The sequence below is a fragment of the Mesitornis unicolor genome, unplaced genomic scaffold (assembly GCF_000695765.1).
Source record: "Mesitornis unicolor isolate BGI_N332 unplaced genomic scaffold, ASM69576v1 scaffold26572, whole genome shotgun sequence".
Taxonomy (NCBI): Eukaryota; Metazoa; Chordata; class Aves; order Mesitornithiformes; family Mesitornithidae; genus Mesitornis; species Mesitornis unicolor.
The window spans coordinates 1-13,890 of record NW_010170231.1 but is presented as its reverse complement, the minus strand read 5'-3'; the positions used below and the strand labels follow the sequence as shown (position 1 = coordinate 13,890).

At 44.1% G+C, this 13,890-nt stretch overlaps 1 protein-coding gene across 1 annotated transcript in view; it reads right to left on the bottom strand.

Annotated features, from left to right (window-relative positions):
• Positions 1-13,886, bottom strand: part of FAM20C (family with sequence similarity 20, member C) — a gene marked incomplete at its 5' end in the record, with an annotated part of 56,488 nt that extends 42,602 nt beyond the window's left edge. Inside the window, 3 exons of the mRNA XM_010179631.1 lie at positions 3,118-3,196; positions 11,772-11,944; positions 13,804-13,886. Coding sequence (XP_010177933.1) covers positions 3,118-3,196; positions 11,772-11,944; positions 13,804-13,886 — 335 coding nt within the window. The remainder of the gene's footprint in view (positions 1-3,117; positions 3,197-11,771; positions 11,945-13,803) is intronic.
• Positions 13,887-13,890: the final 4 nt, after the last annotated feature.

Here is a 13,890-nt window from a genome sequence, read left to right as displayed (position 1 = left end):
TCTGCAGGGTTTCAAGCAAATTGCCAGGGAGTACTGCAGGGTTGTGCTGCGACGCTCCTGCAGAAGTCACTGCCAGAGGTCTGGAGACTTCCTCATCCAATAGCAGATGCCCAGCTGTGTCAGGGGAGGGTTTGTGTGGTCTCCCCTGTCTGCTGCAATCTTGCTTGAACAGGTATGCCGTTTGAAAGATGCTGAGCACAGCTATGTACAGCAAAAACAGCTTTCCAGGTGCTTCAAATTAATCAAATCCAGGTAGGGACTGGCCTCACACCTGCATATTACCCTTGATGTACCTTACACCATCAAGCTTTCAGTATTTCAGATCCCTGACAGGGTGGGAAACTCTGGATTATAAGTTTTCCTTGGGATCAGGCCTGAAATCCTACTGATGCCAAAGCTATTCTCTAAAAAACATTGCAGTTTAACATAGAGATGCAACTCATATTGCCCCATCTAGCACTAAGAGAGAAACTGAGGTCCTAGTTTTAATTTGCAGCTGGACACTTGGTACTATTTAATAGTTGTGTTACCTGGGGTTCATGAAGAAGGCTGCTTGTATGAAAAGATTTATGAACGCAGGACAAAGAAAAGAATAATTTCTGCTGCTTTGAAAAGCCATGGAGCTGATGACACTGTAACAACTGAAACACGTAGGATGTACCACATGGAGATGTCCAAAAAGGGCTTCCTTCAACAAGCTGATCTCAGAAGTAACCACCAGGATGACATTTTATGGTCCTTAAATTAAACTATTTAGAAAAAAATGTCCTTCACACCACCAGTCCTGATGACCAGAGACGTCTGGCCTTGATCTGTGAGCTCCCTACAGCCTCCTGTCCTGGGAAGGCACATCCAGCTCTGTGAAGCCTGGATCAGAAGGGTACCCTGAAGAAAAGAAGGAGCACCAGAAACAGCCTGGAAGGTGTCCAGGGCCTGAAGAAGGTCCTACAGGAAGAAGCCTCATAGCTTTGAAGCCTGTTCTGGTTTGGGTTTTTTTTTTTTGTAGTTCTAGGCTGCTTATTTCTCTATAAATAAATGATGCTGCAAAACTCTCTAAGAACTCCATCAACAGCCCTCCACGAGCTGGTGAAAGAGGCCAGGGGGACCAGATGCTAAAGCAGCTAGGAAGATTTACACTAGCAAGCATCTGGCTCCCTGTTCACTGTTATCAGAATGAAGACAAATGCTCGCAAACATCCTTATACAAAATCACTAACATGTTCAGCAATGCTCAGCACAAATGCAGCAGTGTTGCTGCTGTAAGGTGTGGTGCCTGGAAACACAGCTGCTGAACGCTCTACTGCTGCTTTTTCCAGTGCTGTATGTAATGGAAAGAGCAGTAGGAAAGCAGGGCATTGCTGCCCTTCAAATCAAGCAAAGGGAATGATTAAGACATCATCATTTTCTGTTATTGTTCTAGGGGATGGTAGTAATTGCTTCTACACAGCAACGTGGCCGTACCTCTATTGTCATCCATCATCTTGCCAAGGCTGTGTATAGTACAGTAGAAGCAGTAAACTTTTGATTTGACCTCATTAGCATTCCCAGAATTACAATGTCATAGCAATGATAAAGATTGAGATTACCTGCATCTCCGCAAATGAAGAAAAAGCAATTCACACGCTATGTAAAAAGCCAACAGCACAAGCACGACTCTGCCAAACACTGCTACTCAAACCCGTTGGGTTCTTGATTTCGCATGTGGGACAGGACACAATTAAGAACTGTGCCTGATTACATCAAACCTGGAGATGCAAGGGGTGGACCCATGCATTGGTGATCTGAGGACTGGGGAGAGGGCAGAAAAAGGAAAGGAAGATGTTGCAGTAAATGTTCTCTGATATCACCTTCCCTCCAAATCGTACTATCTGAGCTTCCTCTGACCTCTCCCAGGTAATCAGTGATCCACTAGAAATAGGGCAAAAGTTGTGTGAAATTTGGGAAATAACAGAGACTTTGTCCAAATGCCTTGTGCTGTCCAGAAGCTCACAGGATTTTCCTGTGATTCCCAGGACGAATGCACATCAGGAGGGTTTTTGCTCAGACTTGGGCTGAAGGAAAGTAACAATTATTTGGCCCTTCTGGCAGTCAAAAAAGATCAAGTCAAATCCGTACTTGTCTGAGGTCAGTCTACAGCAAAATCTATACTGAAAATGGGAATTTCTCAGTCTCCAGCCAGCAGCTTAGCCCCTGAGCTGTGTTTCCTGCTATGACTGTAATGCAAAGCGAACACATATTCCAAATCACTCTTTCTCAGTCACCTTAGTCTTTTATGGACCATCTTAGAGGAAATTAACTGACCTTCCCTGCAGTGGGAATGAAAGAAAGAAATGAATTTATTATTCCAGTGGTACCCTTGACACAGATACTGAGTAGCTTCATTAAACATTTTGCAGCCCCAAGTGCCTTTGTCAAACCCTCTACAATAAGCACAGAATCATTTTCCTTATTACAACACAAACATACAGGTCAGGATTCACAACTCATTTACATCTGCTTTGTAGCTGAATAACTTCCCTCATCTCAGTGGGATCTGGGCAGGCACAAATCAAGGCTACACCATCCCAGTCCTTCCCTTTCTCTCTAGATTCATTACCTTGCAGTACCACTCTCAGATAAACTCATTTTCACAGAGTCAGCATAGTCATAGCCAAACGACTAACACAACCCTTTAATACAAACAACAATAAATCAGCAGATTAAATTATAATTTATCAAGACAAATACTATTTAGCTCTTCCCAAAGCTGTTCTGAACCATCTCTCTTCTCTTGTCATACTCCAGAGGAACACTGACTCTAGATAAAGCTCAGACCTATGGAGCAAGTTTACATAAGAAAGAAATGCCGAAAGCAACCTGCATTTATGAAGGGAGATTTCACAGGGATCAGAGAGAGTAACATTCCTGAGAAGACTAATGTATCTGAATCCTCCTCGGTATCTCTTTCAAAGCCCAGCGTACTAGGGCAAGGTTTCAACACTCCTGAAGCTCTACATTCAGCAGCAAGCCTAGGAACCAGATAAACCAACCTTGAGAGTACAGCAAACTTTTAATGGCTTAGAAAATAGCAACAGGCTACCACAATTTCACTTTATAACACACACTTCTTGAACTTACTTCATTGGTTTGAACAATGCTTGTCCGTAGTTCTGGAACGTCATGATCAGCTTCAGCTGGGTGCCTCCTGATTTCATCGCTGTGGGGAAAAAAACCAAAACTGCCTTAAAATGCTTCATGTGGATCATTCAGCTCTGCTGAAACAAAACCATTTATCTTTTGCTCTGTATTAGATTCAGCAGTATCTGAGCTGAGGAGTAATCCTAACTGGACAACAGCTTATTCAGCAGGTGCAGAGTACAGAGGAAGACTGTGAACTGCTGACCAGGACTAAAAATGGACTGTGCTCCCTGATATGTCTTTGTCTTCTCTAGTTGGCCACAGGCAGAACCAGTATGAGCTCCACAGCACCCTAATTAAACAGCATGTACACGAACAGACTGTTACAGTCTTGTTTGCTTCATCTTCAGTCACTTGGGAACTTCTGTTAATGGGGACACACATTGGGAAAGGAGATGAGGTGCTTTTGAAGACAGCTGTGGCTGGGATGTGCAGTCCAATGCACAGCAGACACTTCCTTACTTAAAAGTATCAGCAGATACCATAGCAATCTTTGATCTCTGCTGTGATTTTAATAATTGTTGCTGAGCAGTAGAGATATGTAAAAGCATCCTCTCTGTGCACAGTGGATATGTATTCAGCCCCATCCATTAACCTCAAGGGATCCCCAGGTGGCTCGCACACGGGAGCAGAGCTGTGCCCAGAGGGTCGCTGGCTCAGTCGGGAGAGCTAGAGAAGGCACATGGAGGCAGCAGGGACCATGGTCCACGCTGCACACTGAGGACCAGCTCTGCTCAAACATTAAATGTACTCACTTCCCAGCTGAGATCCAATGGGATTTTAAGACTGACATTTATATCAGTCTGAACAATTTGGACAATATTATGTTAAAAGCCAGATTATAGTGTTTCTAGAGTCAAAGAGAACTTTTTTACTAAACAAATTCATAAAAATGCATTTTACTTGATGATAAGGTTACTTAAAAAAGATAAATATATACTTTGGCAAAGCAGCTGCTTTTCTACCTCCTCAATCAAAACTGAATAAATGAAATGACCTGCACCCCGACTCCTTAACTCAATGCTGTGTTTGGAGAGGCAGGCCATGGCAGTCATGTCTGTGTGGATGAGTCAGTCCTTTAAAAATGCTTCCTACGAATGATCAGATAATCAATCTCTTTCCTCACAGTTCTGACAAAACCTGTATCAACTGGAGAACTACATAAATGTCAAGTTACCTTGCTCCGCAAATTTTGGCTTAGAGATGCCCTTGTTTCATCTATATAGCTTGTACATTTTTATTCCTCTAACCAATGCCATTAGCTGCACTAGCTAATTTCTCTTCTCTATGCCTTATTACTGATAGGTCATCAGCTCTTTTTCAGCACTTGTAATCTATATTTTTGCAACAAAATGCTATGCAAATCTAGTCAGTGTAATTATACTTCCCTCAGAATAAAATCCCTCCCGCCTTGCTGTTTTGCTGACCCCAGCCTTCTCTTGCATTTTCAGTGTATCCCAAAGGAACTAATAAATAATTATAAATTAAAGGGCGTTAAATAACTTGCACTGAGCAGGTAAGCAGAAGCACAAGGTTTTCACATATCCAACTCCCTCTCTTGTGCAGAGCAGGTCAGTTGATCTGCACCTGAGGGAGGAAGGAGCAGTAGACCTTTTTATACCCAGCTTGGAGCCTGAAGGCAATGAGAAGCAGTAATCCTGCAGCCAAAAACTTACATTGCTGCCCTAGGACCACCACAGCCCAGTCATGCACGCTGGAAACCCTCCTGGTTGGTCTGGACAGTAACAGGCAGTTGGATCTGCCCTTGTCTCATTGACCCTTGGCCATGCTCAGGACCAGTCCCCACGACTTTCCCTGCACAGATGCAGCCTAAAGCCTGGGGTTTGCCCAGCTCCTTAAGGCACCACCTGTATTTGTACACCTGTTCACGTGGGCTGTCTCTGCTCAGGTCAGTAATATCAGCCTCAGAACCAAAGGGCAGAATTGCATCCTTTCTGTCAGATGTAACTCTCCTTCCTATACCAACCTCAACATAGCTCCTTGCTGACTGCTTTCACTAAATGAAGACCAAATATTTTTTTTCTCTAAAATGGGAGTAATTTACGCTGCTTTATTCAATTCTAAGGAGTTTAGGGCTTAGAGATTGGCTCCCTCCCCTCTATGTACATGTACACCAAAAACATAGCAAAGATCCTGTCAGACCATCAGAGAAAAGGGAAGGATGGAATGTATTTTGAGGTACAGTTGGGAAGCCAAGCATTTGGGAAATCACATCAATTGAAAGACGGAGAAAAAAGGGTGTTCCAGCATGCCCTTTTCTAAGCACAAAGTTTCAGATACACTAAGAGGACTGGTTTCTTAGCAAATTGAAGCCACTCGACAGATAATGGTTCTGTTAGCAGCCAAACTCAACAATGAGTGTGTCATCACCAAGCAGGGAAATGCATGAAGAAGATTAACAATTCAGAATAATTCTTCCATGAGACACAAAGGCCTGGTTTCCTGTCAGAAGAAATTGAGCTGAAGTAAGACAAAAGCATCTGCCTGGTCTTTTTAGATCCATCTTATTGTATTGCCTTAATTGGTTGCAATAGTAGCCTTAACCAAACACAAGTTTTGCTGGCATGTTGTCCCTCCACTGCTGCTAGGAGTAAACTTTGGACCTTCCCAAAACAAAAGATGACAATGGTGGGAACAGTGTTCCATTGTGCCTTATGGCATGGCATGCTGGAAACCACCTGCCTTGTGGACAGCAACCTGTGTCTGAGCTCCACGCTGGTTACCCCCTCATCATCCGTGCAGATATTCCCACTTTGGCTGCAGGATTTTCCTGCTCCAACCTCAGTTAAACATGTCCCTCTGGCCATTATGGCCAAACAGGAGGAGCCTCATCATCTTCCAGAAGCTTACCCCAGGCAAACATTGCTTATGTGGAGATGCCCTCCTCCCTTCACCTACTGCCCACAGGTTCACTTCTGAAGAATGTATAATTCCCAGAAGCAGCACATACAATTAACCAAGAAACTGGAGGATGCTACACCATTGCAATCTGTCACGTCTACAATCAGCAGGATTAGGTATTCTTAAGAAGGCTTTGCAACATAAGGCTGTACCAACTTCAAGGGAACCACTAGTCACACGCCGAATTCACCTTTTTTTAAAAAGTTTTCTGAACATACTGTAACATCACAGGTCATGAACAGCTCTGTAAGAGACGTTATAAACCTGCTAGCTCCCAGCAGGTACCTCAAATCAAGTCTCATGCAGCTCCTGGATGTACTGGCAGTGTTAAAAACAAATCCCAATACAATCATTACATTTTGTCTTCAGTCAACTCAAAGCTCCTCTCTTCCCCCCAAAGTAGGAGAAAATGGAAAGCAGCATTAACCTTTCCTGTTAACACAATGCAAGGGCTCCTGGGTGTGACCAGAAATCTTCCAGAGTTTAGGAGGCTTTGCAAAAAATTCCCTGATACATCTTTTTGATTGAGTGTCTGTGGGTTTAGTCTTGTCCACAGATGAGTGAAACTGGCAGGATTCCTTCTGTTTTCTCTGACAGACTTTGGATCCAGCCTCCAAAAATCCCTGCTCCACTTACATCTCTGATCCTGCTGCCACGGCCACATGCCATGTCTGTCACTTCCCCACCTTGTCCCTTCACCAATACAAGAACTGAATTCCCTCCAACATGCACTACCTGTCATCTCTGAACTCTCTGTTTATAACTGTATGCTACGGGGTTTCTGACTCTCTCTTCTAAAGCACCTGGTCCTAAACCCTAGTAGAGACCAAAGGGATCTGTCCCAAAAGAATTTGCATTTGAATTGATCTGGCTTTCAAGTTCCTCTGTTTGCTGCAGGACAGCCTTCATCTACCAGCCTGCCTAGACGGTACGGTCTTCTGATGGAAAGTGAGAGTCACAGCAGGACCTCTGAACCTGACTTTTGGTCAGACTCCAACAAACATTTTAAAATGCATTTAATTATGCAATGCTAATGTCTGAGAAGTGAGATCCAGTCAAGCCTGGGATGCAGCATTATCTGAAACAGAGGACATTCAGATCCATTTTGGATTCCTATTTATAGATCATGCTTAAACCTAACATAAACATGTTGATTAGCTTTAACAAGTAATACTCTGCCCCAGGCTAGAGACATGGCCCTGTTCAAGCTGTAAAGAACATATTTCAAAACAAATTCAAGCCCTCATCATCTCTTAATTTGTTCATTCAGCCAATTCTGCTACCTTGTTTTTAAAGGCCTTTCTTGGTTTAGTCAAGAGAGTAAATGACTTTTTTTCTGGAAGGGAAGAGATCTGTGAAATCACTCAGAGGCTTTGTTGTACATTTTAAGTCCCCTCCTTTCATTTGCAATTATACATTAAATCAATCGTCTGACTCTTGGCAGATTCACTGTTTTCTTATACACTAAATCAATGGTGCTACATTTCATTATGTTTTTCACACGGTCTCAACAGCACTTTTCCCCTTCCTTTGGATGAGATTTTTATAATTTAGAATTTAGTTTCAATATTTAGCGCCTTGTCTCTTTTTTTTTTCATGACTTGAAGCAGAGTCCATCTTAGTTAATTGCAGCATTTATTCACTGCATGAGTAATCTTGCGAGCTTGCTTTCTAATTACTGCCTGTACAAACTGAAGGTATCACAGGTTCAGAAACTAACTCAGCCAGGTAATGTTTCCAAACCTTTCCAACCAGAGAACTTAAATAATAAAGAAATAAAACCCAACTAAACACAAGGACTCACAGAAGTCTATTCTGCTCACAAGCAATGCCACAGCACAGCTCCTCTGGGCAGCAGAACAAGCAAGACCAAGACCACGCTGCCTCCACAACGTGCCGTGCCATATTCGTTGTTAAACTGCTGACAGTGCTGCCACAATTATGCGCAGACATCTTGTAAATATGCAAGAAAATAGCTAACTATGGTTATTTATGCATGCAATAAACAGCTATGAAAGGCAAAGGAAATGTGCAATTGCCTGTGCGAATGCTTCTGAAAACTGGGTTTCAGTGCTCAGTGGAAAAACAATTCTCTCTAGGCTCCTATTTATGGCAGGTGGAAATTTTCAGTGAATTAAATCAAATTAAGAGCTATCCCTTTATGCTGAACAAAACAAACAGGAAACATATATATTGATGTAGGACACAGAATACATCCTCAGCTCGAAAGCTCTGGGTAACCCTGTCCTTTCCAAGGCCAGCTCTAGGTGTCACTGTGGGAGCTCAATGTGATGCTCTTTCCCATCCATGGATTTGTTCCATTTAAACTTTAACATCAAGAAAATGTCACCTTGATGCTCCCTGCTCTTGGGAATTGCTTCTGTCACCGTTTTCATTTTAAAATAACACTGCACGTTACAGAGTTGTGTGAGTGGTTCTGAGAGATGGCAGGGGATCAATCTGGTCACCACTCTCCTCCATAAATAATGCAAGCTGAGTGGAGAAATTATGATGTGGCTAAGAAAGCTGTTTAGCTACAGTTTGGATCTAATTACTGAAGGTATCAAGAACCCACACAGCAAATCACCTAATTCTATTAGAGCCAAAGCAAATCTGAACACTAGGAAGAAACTGGATAAAGGAATATCCCATTTCATCTAATGCCTGTAAGCCTGTATGTTTAATTGTCCTGCCTGCAGAAAGCAGCCTGAAGATTGGGCATTATGAAGGTTTCCATTTATTTTATACTTCTAGCCTGGTATCATTGCAGCTGCCTTACAAAAAGAAAAAAAGAAAAACAACAAAATTTGACTGTAAGGAAAAAATTCAGACAAATCGGAAGATATGTAGGAATACACAGAAGAATGTAACAGCCCTATAAATGTCCTTTGGTCAGATATATTGCTTTTTATTAATCAGCTTATATGCTTTCGAATCCCTGCTGCTGCTCTGCAGCAAAGCTGAAAAGTGGCAGGTATTATTTTAAAACGTATATTTTTAAACACCCAAAGAATTTGCAACATAAAACATGAGATGCTGCACTGTGTATTAAAAAAAAGTGTATTAACAATATGTTCTTTCTTGCTTTGCAACCTGAGTGAAAGCTTCTGAAGCCCTACAGAGGCAGGCAGTGGATGCTACCAGCAAAATTCATATCCTGGCATCTCTACACATCCCCTTCCCATTTCTACAGGCTTGATATTAGACTGGGATTTATGTGTAGGAATCATTCCCTGTCAGTTCCCACAGCGACTGCTACCAATACCAAATGTACCTCATGTTTTAGTTTATGGAAATTACACTGAATCACTGATAGAAACCATGGTGCTCAGATTTTGTTAGGGGCATAAGAGGCCACACTGTGCTCTGAAGAGCCTTGTTCAAACGTTGAGAGACAATCCCATAGGAAATCGCTAATAACAACCATAAATCTTCCTCAGTGGGCCCGTGGCCCTTTCCTCCCGCTGATCTGAAAGCTCTATCAAAATCATAATTAATGGAAACCTCACGACACATCTATACAACACATTAGGTGAAATCATGGCCGCAGGGAAGTAAATGGCAAAAATTCCACTTACGTCACCGGGGTCAGGATTTTACTGCTATTTTTCATGATAACCATTTTGCTGCTAGGTTAACTGAAGCATAGAGAGGTTAAGCAACATGCCCAGAAGCACAAGTGAAGATCAAGCCCATATCAAGTGAAGAGCAAGTACTAAACTATTATTTCTCATTCCTACCTCTCTTTTTCTCCCACCAGCTTCCACGTCCCTACATCAACCTTAACCATCCCACTGCTCTGCAGAAGTGACAGACTTAACAACTCAAATGTTACTGAATTTGCTGCAAACGCTGCTCTCCTCCTGCACCAACCCCACTGCTGAGCTCTGAAGTGCTGAAGAGGTACACAGAGATGGCTAAACTTAGCAGCCATGCAGTACAAAACACCGCTACAGCCAATGCATTTTGTGTAAACCTCCAGAGATGAGTCACGAGATGGTTTGGTTGAGCATCACCTCTGCACAGAGCTGGGGACAGCCTGGGCACTGTTTGGGGCACTGCTCCTCCTTGCGGGGGACAAGGAAGGGCACAGCCTGCATCTTTTCCTCCTTGATGGATGTTCCCAAAGAGCAATGTTACCACATGTGTTATAAAGTGCTGGCTCAATCCCCATTCACACTTGTCACCAATATTCCAGAAATCAGCTGGTACCGAGGGGAGAGGTCAGGAAAGGTGAGGGCTATGTCAAGGAGAAAATTACCGGGGCCATGTCTGTGCAGGGCCCTCGTTACCCTCCAGCACAGACCAGAGGAGCATAGGAATTAATCACCCCAATCCAGAGTTTTGGGGACAGAAAAAGTATCACAAGTTTATAAACAAGCCTCTGTTTGTTGCCTTTCATGAGCTAGGTGACCACTGGACCCTTGAATCCAACATGTGAGATGGCACCTGGGTACTGCAAACTGTTATATCCCAAATCATGCCCCAGGAATACTCAGAGCAGAGCCATGTGCTGAGCATGGCCACAGGGCAGCTCGATTCATGGAGGCAAAGCTCTGCTGTGCAATCCTGCATTTCACACCTACTCCATCCGGAGCAGCTAACTTAGCCCACTCCTGATGACCAAGAATCTCCCTTATTCCTGCTCAGCACCCGCTGTGATTCACACGATAGAAAATGTAAATCTTGGGGCTGCTTGTGCTATTCTTGCCCAGACCTCTGAAGCCAGGGGAATTTTTGTCCTACAGGGTTAAAGACCTGCTGACCTCATCCTGTGATGCCAACACACCATCAGCACTTTTACACAGCTCCTGCTATTTCATCCCTCCCAAACGGACTTAGCATCTCTGTGGTCAGCGCAAGTAACTTCATTTACTGCGTGGTGATGGAAACCGCTGGCTGTGCTGCAGCTCTCTACCTCTGGAAACCACAGGGTGTGAATTTATTTAGTATCCCAGGGCTTTTGTTTGGGGTGGTGTTTGTCTTTTCCCTGCGCAGCTACACAGCTAAATTCAAGGAGACACACGCTGTCATTAACCAGCCCTGCAGAAAAGCCTCGAACTGTGTCACCTTGTTTAACCAGAGCCAAAGGTTGACATGGGCACATCCCCGTTGAGGATTTACAAGCAGAATAAACAGAGCTGAACTCTGCGGGAGGTTTGGCTCGCGTGGAGCTCCCTGTGTGACGCCCGGGGAAGCTGCAGCTCCGCTGAGCCGCAGAGCCCCGCGGCGGCGGATGCTCCCGCAGCCATCGCTGCAGGGCTGCAGGTCAGCCGCTTCTCTCCTTCCTCAGGAACACCAGCACTGCCAGACATAGCCTTTTAAATACAGATCAGCTAATAATACAAATCCATCTCATGCAAGATGCTACCTGCTTCTTCTCATCCTTTTTTAAAATTTATCCTGAATAGGGCACTTTCAGCCTGATGGTGACTAAAGATCGCTGCAATGAATGGGGTTTGCCTTGCTGGCAGACTTTTCAATTATTCAGGTAATACAGAGCTGGCGATATCTCTTTGCTTTTAACAGAGAAAATGAGCACAGAAGTCGGGAAGCAATGTTGTAGGCACGCCGCTGAGAAGCCATGCAAAATATTCATTAATATTCAAACAGCAATGAGATCCTGAGCAATGAGCAAATAATCATAAAAAATGATATATATCTGAACATACCAACACTGGTTATCTTTTGGGAGACCAGGTCTTGTAGTAAAGCCTCAATTGCAGGATTGTGTCTGGAATACAACTCGTACCGATTAATGCCAATGTGGAATTTTAACCAGTTTGGGTAGGAGTCTATGGAGGTTTCTCCAGTTGGCAAAAAATCTTCATTATCTTCGTTTTGCCTACCACCAAAAAAAAAGAAAACACAACAAAAACCCAAAAATGAGGAGAAAGAAAGAATGTTACCATTTGTAACAGGCATCAAGAAACAGGGCTGCAAAATGTGACAACTCACAAAGGCAAAACACTACAGGGGTGGGAGAAGTCCCCAGGTTGTCCCTGCGCTGCTGCACGCCAGGAGCCTGCGTCCACCTGGGGCCAAGGGGGAGCGGGATTTTCACCCCTACTCTTCATGACTGGTTTAAAGCCCATAGAAATCAGAAGCAAAACTTGGAGCGACATCACTGAGCCGCTAGCAGGGGCCCTTCTATAGCAGAAACACAGAGCTGCAAGTTTTAAGCCATGTTTAGGTTGTATTATGTTGCACACAGGTTTTACAAGTTTGACCCAAATGACAGCACCATCCTAAACCTTTATTTAACAGGGACCGGGGTCTGCAAACTGAGAGCGCAGCAGAAACTTGACCTGTTGTACCAAAGGCTCCCACTCTCTCTTCTTTTTTAAATACAGAGAATGAGAAGAAACTGGATCACTCTTGAACCGGTTGCTAAAGAATAACTCCAGATGGTTTTGTCCCTTCCCAGCAGTAGGATACTATTACAGAAAGTAATTGTTAAAATTACTTTTAACTCCTAAATTCCACGTCAGTTCTGCAAAATTTGGCTGCAGCCACCAAGGAAAACATGTACAACAGGCAGCTGCACTGTGGATATCAATGATAATCTCACTCTTCACCTATTGAATACATGATCATACATCTTTGATCCAGAAGTCCTCTGTGCATTTAGTCATCTCCAGATGTTCATACATTTGTGACTTTTTTTTTAATTCTCTCAGAAAACCCAGAACTTTTTTAGGTTATTTTACTCCACAGTCACTTTTGATTATTAGATGGAAGAGGCCTGGACAATTCACACGCTCGTGGGGCAGAAATCAGAAACATTTACCATCACTTTCTTAAGGTTTAGATCATGCTGGCTGCTCTGCGGCTTGACAGAGCTTTTCCACGGTACAATGCAGCTGTTTAAACATTACAATGTCAGTGTGTTTGAAAGAGGGTGCTGTTGTATTAAAAAAGCCTTTTGATTTTTCAGTCCTTGAAATTTCTCTGCATTTCTTACAAGCCAACAGGGCATATGATTCACAGAGGGACCTCACTGGTTTGAAGGCTGGAGAGCAGCAGAGGTGCTAATACACTGGGAATTAATTGAGGATAAAAAATGTAGTACAGATCACATCCTGAAGGCAGAAATACCTGTTAGGATGAATGGCTTTGTGGTATTAGAACTTCCTTTTGAGAAAAGTTAATGTATTACTGCCTGGGCTCACTGCTTAGCTCCTACACATCTGAGTGGAATACAAGGAAGGTGCTGGAGCTGGAGAGGGAGGCTCACTGTGCTTACACTGTTTTTCCAGCAGCATCTCCCTTTGGCTACAGTTGGAGATGGGATACTGGGGCATAGGGACCCTCTGGCCTCAGCACCCCAGCCTTCTCATGCTCCTGTGTTTATTCTGTATTTCATGGCATCTTGTTTTGAAGGAACACAACCGGTCAAGCCTGTGTACGATTTCTCGTTTTCCTGGTGACACCGGATGATTTTGTTTAACCCTCTGGCTTTTTTCTCCAACCCAGCCAGTCCATCAATCCTGAGGGCCCGGGGAAAAACCTCCACCACAAAACGGAAGGTAGCGACCCAGGGAAGCGCTGTGCCACGTTTCCACACCGACGGCCCGGCGCCCCGCCAGGCCTCCCCCCTATCCCGGGGCAAACAGCACGCTTCATCCCGCGCCCTGCCCCAGGCCGAGCCAAGCCGGGCCGGGTCCCCGTCCTTCCGTCCTCCCCCCGCTCCCCAGCACTCACCACTCGGGCTGCTCGGCCGCCCGGGGGTTGAACCTGATGTCGCTGTTGACATTGAAGAGGAGGTCGCCGTCGGCGAGCGGGGGCAGG